The 12,859-nt window shown below is 57.9% G+C and overlaps 1 protein-coding gene across 3 annotated transcripts in view; it reads right to left on the reverse strand.

Moving 5' to 3' along the window:
- Positions 1-881: 881 nt before the first annotated feature.
- The window catches only part of INPP5A (inositol polyphosphate-5-phosphatase A), a 227,386-nt gene continuing 215,408 nt past the window's right edge, over positions 882-12,859 (reverse strand). For 2 of the 3 annotated variants that reach the window (XM_044748366.2, XM_070520576.1), the window contains exons 13-16: positions 5,328-5,439; positions 2,287-2,355; positions 1,350-1,386; positions 1,016-1,211 (exon numbers count right to left, since the gene is read on the reverse strand). In XM_044748366.2, coding sequence (XP_044604301.1) covers positions 1,162-1,211; positions 1,350-1,386; positions 2,287-2,355; positions 5,328-5,439 — 268 coding nt within the window. In that variant the 3' untranslated portion in view covers positions 1,016-1,161. Of the gene's footprint in view, positions 1,212-1,298; positions 1,387-2,286; positions 2,356-5,327; positions 5,440-12,859 lie in introns of all 3 variants that reach the window. The other variant, XM_044748372.2, reaches the window with a different exon arrangement.

Below are 12,859 nucleotides of genomic sequence, written 5' to 3' on the forward strand. Positions count from 1 at the left end.
CTTTATCCAACACACGCCCGGCCGAGGCCTCGCCCGTCCAGGACTCCTGTAGTGTTCTAAAGCGAATCAATAAACATAGGTTGTGTTTCATTCGCAGGCTCTGCCATGGCCTTTCAACGCCGTCCTTAGTGCTGAGAGGGGAGGCTGCAGCGAGGCTATGACATAGGTTGTTTGCAGCTGGCAACCAAGGACATTTACAGTTTCTCTTAATAGTTTTATATACAGCCCATGTTAAAAGCAGTTTCTATCGGAAGCAGACTAGGCTACTTTATTTCTCCCAGGATATTATTGTTTTATGTAGAATACTTGGCACCATAGAACAGTAACAAAAGACAGACAAAACAGTTTACAAAATTCTTAAAAGGTACACCCGAGCTAGCTATCAGCTTCACATTCAGTTCATAACGTGACAGAGGGGAGGCAGGGGGCCTGGGCTCGCGCGCTGGCTGCGGTCGGTCCCCCAGGACGGCACGCTGGGTCTCCTCGTGTGCACAGGTCTGTGGACGACACGCAGCTCTGACGCCACTCCCACCTGCTGACAGGACGCGCACGGGCAATCGCACTGGAAAGTATATTTAGCATAAGTTTTGGTAAGATTTATAAATTATTCTTAAAAAGTATATATTTATATATATTTATATATATAAAAATGGAAAGCAGCTGCAGTGTGATTCAAAGACCATGTGACATGGCAGTACAGTAACTAAGGAAGGGGAGCCATCCCAGTGACGAGGAGGGGCCCCTCGCTCTGCCGGCGTGGCCACGCTGCCTGAGTCAGCAAAGAGCCCGGCCGCCACCCTGCCCGGCACGCCTCCAGCTGGCAGGGGGGACGCTGGACACCTGTGGGGTTTCTACACAGAGAAGCTCCTCCAGGCTGACAATTATTAAAAATTGAAAACTGTGAAGTCTAAAATACAGAATCTCTTTGCTGTCTATTAGAGTTTTGGCAACAGGACTGTGACTTATTAAAAAACCCAATATTTCTACTTAATGTCACATGAACAGACGAGACAGTGAGGTATGTGAGGCTGTTCCGGAACGGGCCGGAGGCTGAAGCGAAGTGTGGGGCCGGCCGTCTAGCAGGTGGCGCTCGGGCGGGTTCTCGATGCAGCTGTTGAGAGTGTGGATTCCAATAGTCTGCGACTTCCGTGTGCTGCTCTGCTACAGGGAGGTCTCGCGGAGGGTCCTCCTGTGTCGCGGGCGTCCCCGCCCTGCCGTGGAATCAGTCATTGGTTAACGGAACAAACACACCAGGAAAAGCTCAGAAAAGGTGAACTTGAGGGAAGGGTCATATTTACCACCGCGTCACTGCACGACACAACACTTGTGCACATGTGCGTGAGGTTTACCTGCCCCGGGCGCGATTCGGAAGGCCAGGAACACGGGCTGCATCGGGGACAAGAGGAGGGCATCAGGACCACACGGTGAGTGCTGCCGACCCCACACCCTGGCTCTCACGGGGCAGCCTGAACTGTGTCCAGCAGTGGCGGTGGTCAGCACGGGCCAAGGCCATCATCCCATCCCGTGTGCAGAGCACCAGTGGGAGAACCCGGTTAATGGGACCGAAGCCGGGCTGGGCCGCCAGAGGCCCGGGCAGAGGGCCTCCAGGTTTTGTGAAGAAGGTACCATTTCCAGATAAAAACGGATGTGAAAACTGATTTAAAGGATGGCTGACTAAGCCCTAGATACCGTGGAGGACAGAGCACCCGTCCCCAGGTCTGTTCCCGCTGGGCACCCGTTTGAGACCCGTCTTAGGGTGATGCTCCAGTGGCCTCAGCCCAGAGGCCTTGAAAATGGTGGACATCTCTAGTTTGGCCAAAGGTGAGACACGCCCAGCGTGACCCTCAGTGAGGACCGTGGTGCTCCAGTGTGGGTGCATCGCGTGTACAAACACCCAGTGTTTCCTTGAAGGGCTGGGTCTGTAACACTCACGTTCCACACTGTGGACACTGTGCTCGGCACAGGAAGGCCATTAAAATATTTCAAATGCACACTGGAGAAATGGCTTTCAGAAAACCAGCTGTAGATACACACTTTTACTATTTGTAAAAAAACTATTGTATTTTATTCTATTGTGACTAGTCATTTCTGCCTTCTTACCTGCCTCCCTACCTACCCATCCACCTATCAACCTTTGGTATTTTATTAAAATTTAATTAAAAAAGATGGACGTGGTCTACTGTGGGAAGCCAGACTAAGGGGGCGTAGCAGAGGCCAAAGAAGTGGCCCGCCCTGCCACCCGCCCGCCCCTCAGGCCCGGCCCGCACCGCGGCCATGCTACGTCACCTTGTGGTCTCCCATGCAGACGCTGGGCCCGATGTGGTCATAGGTCACGACCTTCTCCTCGCTCTCCGACTGGGAAAAGCCAACAGAGAGAGGGATGGTGTGGGAAGCAGGAGGGGTAGGTTTTCCTCGGGGACAGAGAGGTGACCGTCTCTGTGCACAAGCTGCCCGCCGCCCACCCTGCCTGCTTCCCCGTAGGCTCTGGCCGCCTCACAGCTGCCAACGTGCCCCGGCACCTAAGAAGGGGCAGCCAGTCCGCGGCAGAAGGTTCTGGCAGTCCTGGTCGCACCTCAGCCTCTGGCTCTCGTGGCTGGAGGGCACCTGCCTCTGGAAGGGTGGGGACCGGGACCCGGAGTGTGGGCCCCAAGCTCTGCTCTGGCACGTGCCCCTGGAGCTGCAGGGGAGGTGCAGCCCCAAGTCACTGCGGCCGTGCACTTGGGCACTCTCCTTCCAGGGACAGAGGCACCGTCTTGCTCTGACTCCCCCTTCACATTTGTTTTGACAGCCGGCTCTATTAACCCAGAGCTCCAGTTCAAATGAGGACAGATGCCGCTGGATTCCACGCTGCTGCACACGGCGATCTGTGTACATTAATTAACCGCCGTGCGCACAATGCTCCCACTCAGCCGTGCCACCGCGAGCCTGCAGACGCCGTTCTCCTGGGGGCGACGGTGAAGGGTCTGTTCCTGGTGATCAGTCAGCGCCAAGAGGGCTGGAGTTTTGTATCCACAGCCGCAGCTTCTGAGACTATAAAGTTAAAACTGACGTGTCTCCGATGCGGTCGAGGCCTGGGGTCAGGTTCACTTCCAGCCTGGTCGCCGCCAGAAGGTGTAAAGCACAGCCTGCTGCCTTGTCTGCGTGTCCCATCCTTCACAGCCGCCATGCTGCTGCATCACGTGTGGCCCATCCATCACGCGGGTGTGGCGATTTACAAAGGCAGCATAAGTGTATTTCCAGCTGCATGTCGTGAGACACACACACCGGTCCCAGGCACACGCCTCGCTGCGCAGTCACCGCGCGGCTCCGGCAGCCTGCTGTGCCCCCACCTTGGCGTGTTGGGCTGGCGAAGCAGAATGGAACATGACGCCGAGGTGACCGAGCGTGGCATGATGGATGGCGCCCAAGAAGCTGCTCGCGGTGTGTCTCCTCGTCCTGTGAGGCTTGCCGCTGCCAGGGAGCCCCAGGAAGGCGTTGGCCCTCCCCATGACAGCTGCCCAGCCAACTCGGTGCCCACTGTGTCTGAAGCCGTTCAAACCCTGGCCCCCAAACCAGAGAAGATGTGAACAAGAATGAATAGTGGGGATGGCGTGGGGCTGCAGCTTCCGTCCATACTCCTAGCACTCACGCTGTCTGTGCTTTACCTCGGACAGTACTTTTCTGGGTCTCCGGTGCTTCTCTTGTAGATGACTCTCTTCTCGCACCCCAAGGCCCCTGGAGGTGCCCCAGCTGGCTGGCGGCTCGGTGCCCAGCTCGTCCCAAGTGCTCAGAGCTGACCATACTGTCCACTCATTTCATTCCTCCCATGGTCATCTCCAGGGCACAGACCAGCAGGCCGAGCAAAGAGGGCAGGGCTGTGTCGAAGGCTGGGTGCCAGGCAGCCTCCGCTCCGGTCTGTGTGCTTAAGCCAACGTCCGATGCAGCTTCACTCAAGGACTCATGGGGAAGCAGCCCAAGTGGCTGTCCTCGGTGCTGGTCCCTGGGTGCACGCCCTGCCTACAGGCCAGGGGGAGGGCCGAGGCCCTGGCCCATCAGAGCAAGCCTGCTGCAGCCCGACCAGCCCCCTGCCTCCAGCCCAGGCCCCGCACAGGCTGCCTCCCCACGCACCTGGGTGCTCCCGGCTCAGGGAAGAGCCTCGGGGGCTGGGCTCTCTCTGAAAGGCCAGCAGGGCCTCCTGGTGGGGGGCTGCAAGGCCGCTGAGCAGGGGACAGGCCGTGGTGTGCCACTGGAGCAGCTCCTGGGGGCTCTGCCCTCCTGGCCATGACCCCTCCTGCCCCCTGAGCCCCGTGTTCCTGGTGAGGGCCCAGGGTCTGGCACATGGGCACAGACAGGGCCCCTATTGTGGCCGAAGGGGCCTGAAACAGATGGAGTTGAGGTCGGGGGCCGGCCAGGGTGTGCTGGCCCAGCCCGCAGCAGCTCTAGCACCTCCTGCCCGTCCTCACGCGGCTGCGTCACACCCAGGGCCCGTCTGCTCTGAACCCTGACCAGGGTGCCGTCCCGATGAATCAGTACACTTCGTTATCACAGTTTTTCAGTAACAGAGTTGACAAAACCAATTCAGATATTGATTCCTTTGAAAACGCTCCTTTTGTGTTAAAATGTGGGTACTGAACAACCTGGAAAATCAAGAGGCTACAAGAAACCCTAAAATTTCCCCATGCTCAGTGCATGAGGCCATCTCCTGGATGTCACCCATTCATTCTAATGGCTCAGGCCTGGTGTGGCCCTGGCCCTGACTTACAGCTTCAGAAGGTCAGGACAGACGTCTCGACCAGGCTCCACAGCCACAAGCTCCTCTGTGTGCACAGTGCACTTAATTCATGAGGACACAGTAAACTATGACTTTTTTTTTCTGAGGAAGATGTGCACTGAGCTAACATCTGTGCCAGTCTTCCCTTATCTTATATGTGGGTCAGTGCTACAGCATAGATGATGACTGGTATAGGTCCGCACCCAGGATCCGAACCTGCAAACCTGGGCCGCCGAAGTGGAGTGCACTGAACTTAACCACTAGGCCATGGGGCTGGTCCCTATAATGATTTTTAAAGCTCTAACTGATGACCATTTATGCACATTTTTGATTCAGAAAGATACTGGATGCTTGCAGGGGCCAGACACCCAGCTCTGGCGGCAGACCTCTCCAGCCTGTGCACTGCCTTCAGAGAGACCGAGAGCCTTGCAGGATGAGGTCAGGGCTCACCCTGGGTCAACAGAAAGACATGCCCTCCAGACGCAGCGGCTCCCCAACGTGGGCTGGCACTCTGGGTCCCTCTGAGCGGTGGTCCCGGGGCCATGGCTGGCCGGGCGCTGGGGGCTCCAGCACTTACCCTCAGAATCAGCTCCTTGGCGGAGGGGGACATGAGGACACGGTCGCACCACGCGGGGCACCGGGTGTTCATGTACTGCTGGCCCTGGCTGCAGTCCTCGCTGTACGGGTAGCTGGGGAGACAGGACACAAAGGCCGGGTCAGTGCTGCCTGGCTCCAGCCCCTCCTCCTCAACCCGAGGGGGAGGGCCCTGCGGAGTCTTTCCCCACACACCTTAGCGTGGCCAATGCTACCCAGGGAGAGAGTACACACACAGAAGTTTCCACAGTGGAAAGTCAAACTCACAATTTAAGTTCTCACTCGAGTTTTGGTTCTAACACAGTATCTTCAGATAAACCATCGCTTAAAGAAGTGAATCGTCTATTAAACTTTGTCCTTATTTTTGGACATGGTCTACAGCACAAATCTGTAAGGGAAAAAATGACCCCCTGCTCCTCTGCCCCACCGTGGCGCGGACGCACCCAGCTCTGCCAGCCCTCCTTCCTCCTGCGCCCAGTGACTCGGCTGTCTCCTCATGTGAAATGCCTCTAATGCAGGCACCTTTGCTGGGGACTCTGTCTCCACATCTTGCGTGCCTCCGAGGGAGCCTGCGGACATCGCCCCACTCGGCCACACCCTTGTCCCACAGCCTGCTCCCCCTGCAGTGTCCCCATCTTAGGAAGTACCAGGTACCAGGCCTTGGCCTTGGGGTCATCATTGTGGCGCAGTGTAACTGTCCCTGACTCGGCCACTGGGAGGCCTGGGCCCCCGGGAATGGAGGCACCACAGCCGATGACGGACTGACAAGTCATGCAAACATGGGCGAGAAGCAAGTGGGAGTGATGCCAGCCCCAAGGCTCGGCCTGTGACTGCCAGTTGAGCATGCCCCTGTTGTCCTGGGGCCTGGCTGGCTGTGCCTCAGACACCAGCCACTTGTGCACAGTGGCCTGGCTGAGGTGAGCAGCTTCCTCCTGTTTCCAGAACTCACCAGAACAGTCCTGCCTCTGAGTTCTGTGCTGCCCAGTAGGCCTATCCCGGTCCATTTACAACTGCGGACCCCGCCCCCAAGTGGGCAGTTTGACCGGACCTGCATTAAAGTAACAGTAACTGAGCTTCAGTGGGACGAACTGGCTTTGTGGGGAGCCCTGGCTGTGCGAGGTGCCCACACGAGTGCGGGTCTGCTTGTTTGTGGTGCATCTTGTATGGCCTTCACTAGAGTCTAAATTTCTCTTTGTAAAGTCTCGTGTGTTTTTTACGTTAATCCACAACCCCAGATGGTATTTGCTGCGGCGGCATCTTGTTCTCCACTAAATTCCTGGCTGCTTTAGCGGGAAGAGACGAACACGCGGGCTTTCCGGCTGCTCCTGCTGAGGGCGCCTGGTCAGGTGAGGACTCTGGCCTGGCCCCAGACCCACGTCACCCCTGAGCCTCGAGCACTGGCGGCGCGGTCAGATTCACAGGTCACGTCTCTGCCCCGAGCTGGCGGTTTGGGCCCTTCCCGTCCTCCCGAGGGACCCCACACGCTCTCAACAGAAGCAGGACTTCCCCTCGGCGCCCAGAGGGGCCGGCTGCCTTACCAGACTGAAGACCCAAAGCAGCGAACGGGGTTAGAAGCAAGCCTGCGGAGCGCCTCCCTCCGACGGCATCGCACTTTGAAGAGCACAGGGCACTCACTACCCACAGACTGCTTCTCAGGAGGAGCGGCGAGCCGACGGCCGTCCTGCTTCCCAGCACCTAGCGAGGGGTCTCCTCCCTCAGGGCTTCTCAGTAACCCGACTGTCACTAGGAAGGAACTGTCCACCGGCTGGGAGCTGCCTGGCCTCGAACGCAGGACCTAATCTGGGCGCCCAGGGGACACGGGGGACGGGCTCCCTGCAGTGGGACTCACGGGCCACGCGGCCCTCCTCGGGGAATGCGTCACCTGGGAGCTGCAGGAATCAGGGGTCCACATGGGTCTACCCCGAGTTTCCAAAGGACAATGTGCTGAGTCACCCCAGAGCAAGCTCCCTGGCTGGGGGCAAAGGTTAGGGGTGAGGCTGGCCGGCAGGCCTGTGGCCACAGCTCAGAAGGTCCTGCAGGCTCTGAGCCCACGGCAGGCTGGTCTGTGCAGTGTCATTTTCTCCTTCTACGAGTTGTTCTGGAGCAAGGGATTCTTTGCTATGAGGCAGCGGCAGGACAAGTTTACCCAGAGAGGATCTGTGACCGGCCCAGCAGGTCTCCCTGAGGACGAGGCCTGCCACCTGTTGCCCGCTTCTCCCGCCCCGCAGGAAGCAGCTACACTTTGCAGCGAGCGCTATCTGGCAGCTCTCTGTGACTCATGTTGTGAGTCTGGTGCTTCCTGCCGATTCCAGAGCATTCCACCACGTCCCCTACCCTGGCTGCACCCCTCTGGGCAACCTCAGAGGAGGGGTGGGCACACAGCTGCACACGGCTCGACAAGTGGTGTACGAGGCCCAGCTTAAAAGCGCCATTTGAGATGCAATCTGGATGGAGCCGGGCCTGAAGTCCACATGCTTCAGAACCACCATCTGAGACTCAGTTACCCCCAGGATACTGTTGCTACTACAGAAATGCCCGCCAGCACCTGCGGTCTTGGGGTGCCATCAGAGGCTGTAGCATGACACCCACAGATCCCTCGGGGGATGTGCCCCAGGACCAAAGTTCAGTGTAAGTCCTGGGGGTCCTGGGGCAGAGAGCACACAAGGGCGACTCTAAGTCAGTCTGTGTCACTCTGCGTACATGGAGGATGTGCTGGGTGGCACTGCCCCTTCCTCCAGCTGCCCACAGGCCAGGATGTGGCGGTGTCACCGCTCGGACAGTCGCTCTGGGGTGAGAAGCGAGCAGAGCCACGGAGGCCCAGAGCGGCGGCGAGCTTCCAGTCCAGCCCTCAGCCCAGGTGCCCAGCGCGAGTCCTGGGGGTCCTGCGTGGCCCCGCCCCTCCATGCTGCCACACGTGTGTCCACAGGTGATTCAACAGGAGAAAGAAGCTGGTCCCAAGGGCTGTCCTGGCTAGGGTGGGCAGGGGCTACGGGGGCAGTGCCCTCACCCCCAGAGCCCAGGGTGCTTCCGATGCCCCAGACACCTGGACCAGCCGCTCCCTGGACCAGGCGGAGCAGACGCAGCAGAGCTGGTCCGGACAGGTCTGGCGAAGGCCAGGGTGGGCCCGGGGACGGAGGGAGCCCAGTGCCACCTCTTCCATCCTCCCCGGGGGTTGAGGCACCGAGTGCGAGCTGTGGAAGGAGGCGCTGCCGAAGCCGCTCTGCTGAGGACGGCTGAACAGCCTGGGCTGCCCGCTGCCCGCCTGGGGCCTGTGCGCCTCGGAGCTGACAATGATTAATACGGGCACTTGCTGTGCACGCAGACTTATCTGAAAGCAAACCCTGTGCAGGGTGGGGCCGCAGGACAGGCCGGCCCTGCCGTGCCCCCAAGGTGGCGGAGTAATCGCCGTAATTAATGGCAGTGCGATAAAGCTAACAATCGCCCACCTGTCCTCGCGGCCGCCCCTCCCTGCCTGCCCCTCGACTCCCACCTCAGGATGTGGGAAGTTTCAGGTCTCCATCTGGGTGGGCTGGGCAGGCGGGGGTGTCACCATGGGCCCTGAAGCGGACAACACAGCCAGGAAGGCACAAAGCCCTGCTGTGTTTGCCGGCTGCAAGGGCGGGAGACGCCAGGCTCAGGAGGAAGTGGAGGGGTGGCTGGGTGGGGACCTAGCAGAACCTCGGCCAGACCAGGCACAGTTCGACACCAGCCCCCAGAGGTGGGAGATGGCAAGGGGGTGCTGCCTGGCAGTCTTCGGGAGGGTGTGAGGGCAGAAGCCCCTCCAGGGTCCTGGCCCGGCACACAGCACCTGCTCCCAGGTTATGACGCTGCATGGCGACGGCGGACGCGGCTCCCTCAAGTCCCCGGCATCGAGGACGACCTGTATGTATGGAAAGAAAGGCGCAGACGCTGCCTGTCAGATTACAGACCGGCTCATGGACCCAGGGGCCCAACAAAGAGTCGAAGGACTTGACTCCAAAGGTGCCAGCTGTTACTGAAATTCCTGGAAAAGAAAAGGAAAAGAAACAAACGCAAAATCAAAGAAGGACAAGAGCTGTGCCGATGCTGAAACTACTGCGCGGAAGAACTCCACGGCAGAAGCGTGCCGAGACTGAGTCCTGGCTGCAGAGAGCTGGCGGCCAGCGTGCACCTGCACGAGCCAGCCTGCGCCGTCCCCCGGGGGTGACCAGGCTAGCCACTTCTCGGTATAACCGGTTCTCTGGTCCTTGTCACCCCTCGGCACTCGTCCTCACGCATCTGTGTGGCCGGGTCCCGTGGGGCTCCGTGACCAGCTGGACGTCCTCCCTCCCACTCCGAGTGCCCAGGCAAATGGCAGAGTGCACCCCTCCTGGGAGCATCTTACGATGTGATGTGTGTCGTTACAGACACATCCATAGATGGCCGAACTTTAAATTACGGCCCACAAATTTGAAGAGGGCCTCCCAGTCCTCACTTTAAAAATAAATGTCTCCGCTGAAAAGAGCACCTCGGCCGGCCTGCTGCAGTGCAGCTGGTCCCCGCATTAGGGATATTTCTGTCTTTTTCAAAAGCTAGAGCTTGCGGGGGCTGCCCCGTGGCCGAGAGGTTAAGTTCACGTGCTCCGCTTTGGCAGCCCAGAGTTTCGCTGGTTCGAATCCTGGGTGCAGACATGGCACCGCTCATCAGGCCATGCTGAGGTGGCGCCCCACATGCCACAACTGGAAGGACCCACAACTAAAAATATACCACTATGTACCAGGGGGCTTTGGGGAGAAAAAAAAAGGAGAAATAAAATCTTTAAAAAAAAAAAAAAGCTAAAGCTTGCTCTTCTTCTGTAATGACGTCTCTCTCCCGCCCGGAGAGCTCACCTATCTTTGGGAAGGTGTGAGAGGTTGTTTCCATTCGCCTTTCTCTGAACAAATATTTGCACGTTTTGGTGGGCAGACCCAGAACTTCCACACTCTTCTATTCCTTCCGTCCATATGAAAGCCTAACACACGTCAGGCAGGGCCCACAGCGCAGTGGATGCTCCGCAACCCATTCCCCATGGGACCTGCAGGTCAGGGCCCTGCCACTGCCTGGAAGGTCAAGGGTCATGACCTCAGCACCGCCCACAGTCTTGCCTGCAGCGACCTGCACCCAGAGGGAACCATGCAGTGCTCACTGCCGTGTGGCTGTGTCCGTGCACCCTGGGGTTCGGTCTGTTCAGAGCTGGGTGAAGCCGCAGTTTGCTGCCACACCGTGTGTTGCACATTCCACTTCAGGAGCAAATATCCATTCCACTGTCAGTGGGCGTTTAGGTTATTTCCAGGTTTAGGCTAATTTTTGGAGAGGGGTGTGTGGACCCCTGGGGGTTCCCGAGACGCTTTTGGGGGTCTGGAAGGTAAAAACCATGTTCTCAGTCATACTAAGATGAAATGGGCCTGCCTCTCCAGGGGAAACATCTGAGGGTGTTTGTTGCCAATGACAAAATTCAACCTTTTGGAGAACTTGTATTCACTTGCCCCAGGAGCCTGGCGGTGTTCCACTGTAAACTGTCCTCTGCTGAGCTCGGTGGTCCTGAGGGAGGCAGCTCTGACACCGCAAGGGACACATGCCAGCATCTGGGACACCTGCACAATTGGGCGACCCAGGGTTTCTGAAGGACCATCGTGACGTCACCAGTCGTACACAACAGCGAAAGACCCCTTCTCAAGGCCAAGAACAGCTCCCGCCGCTGGCTTCAGGTCCACACTGCAGCCAACTCTCAGGCATCATCCTTCTCGAGAGGAGGAGCACCCACAACGGCTGTCGGCACCCCTTCCCAGGCACATGCCTGCGAGGCCGGCTCCGCCTCACACGCTCTGCCCAGAGCCACCACGGCGGGGCCGCGGCAGAAGCAGATGCGACACTCGGGCTATCCTTCATTAAGCTGAACTTCAAAAAAATTTATTTGAGTCTGAAACACTCCTTTGAGTTTGAGCCACTCTCCTCGAAAATTATTTTTTGTTTGGGAAATAGTTATTTTTTCATAAAAACGTTATTTATGTTAACACGTAACGGGTTTACTGTGGTCATTTTAAAATGAATTAATAAATACTCGTGCATTATGGTACACTATCAACAGACACAACCCACGGGAACAAAAGTCCTCTGGGTCCCCAGTAACTGAAGCGCATCAGGGGGTCCCGGCACCAAATGGGGGAGAGCTGTGGTCCTCTGGGATTTGTCCCCAAAGCGACTTTCAATGCCAGCCCTTCTGATGGAGGGACCGGGCAGGTTCTGCTGTGACCTCAGAAACCCCTCTCAAAGGGGAATGAGCGTGGAGAAACCCAAGCTGGAGTGTCCTGCAGTCCAGAAGCCACATGTGCAAGTGGTGAGCACGTCTGTCCTCTTCCCAGGGGCGCTAGCCTTCACCCGAGCTCCGAGCAGGAGAGTGTCCTCGTGGTCAGTAGGCAGCAGCCTGTGGGCAGTGGGGGCTCAACCCCCTCCCTGGGCATCCTGGCACTGGGGGACGACAGCCTCCAGTGAGACGGGGTCCCTGTGGTGCCTCAGGGCAGCCCGAATGTCCAGTAGTCTGCTTGAGACCCCAGTGGTGGGACCCGGCCCTCCAGGAAGGTGGTGAATGCCCCCGTGGTCATCCTGGGGTGCCCAGCACTGGGCCGCGGCATATGGGGATGGAACTCCTGCCTCCTTTCCTGCAGGGACATTGCACCCCTGGTGAGGAGACGCTGGGAGCACAGGACAGGAAGGAGCTGGGAGAAAGGACTCAGTGCCTCAGGCCTGCCAATCTTCCAGAAAGCTCCTCCCCCAACCAAGTGCTTCCTCATTCCCATGACTCAGCCCGAGGCACTGCCTCTCCTGAGCAGGAGCAGGGCGGCTGTGTCACTAAGCTCCCTCAGGCTGCGTCCTGGGGGTTTCTACCCCTCTGCTCCAAGAGAGGGCCAAGAGAGGGTCTGCAGGGAAACCACGCAGGTCAGTGGTTTCCAACAGTGAGAGACTGCTCTGTGCTGGCCACTGTGCACCACTGATACACACCCCGCCCAGGCAATGCACACACCCAGGCACGCACACACACACACCCCTATACCCATATGCATATATGTGCACACACCTACTCATGTGTGGCACCCCAGATGCAAAACCACACACGTGCTCACTTACACACACCTTGCAATGCACACATGTCCATGTACACATCTTGTACATGCAAACATCTATATGCTCACGTGCACACTTCATGCACACACCCACATCTTTGCAATGCACACCTCCACATACCCAGGTACATACACACACATACATGCACAAACCACACACAGGCCCAAGTGTACACACACCATGCATATGCACATAACCCACACCCAAAGACATGTGCACACACCCACATACCTACATGTGTGCATGTACAACCACGTATGCATGTAACAACTCTGCTACACAAATGTATACACATACCGTGTACACACACTCAAACCCGTGCATACCCATGTACATACACACATCCAAGCATGTGCGGACACTGTATACACACATGCAAACCCATGTGCTGCACAC

The sequence above is a fragment of the Equus asinus genome, chromosome 2 (genome assembly GCF_041296235.1).
Source record: "Equus asinus isolate D_3611 breed Donkey chromosome 2, EquAss-T2T_v2, whole genome shotgun sequence".
In the NCBI taxonomy this organism is placed as follows: Eukaryota; Metazoa; Chordata; class Mammalia; order Perissodactyla; family Equidae; genus Equus; species Equus asinus.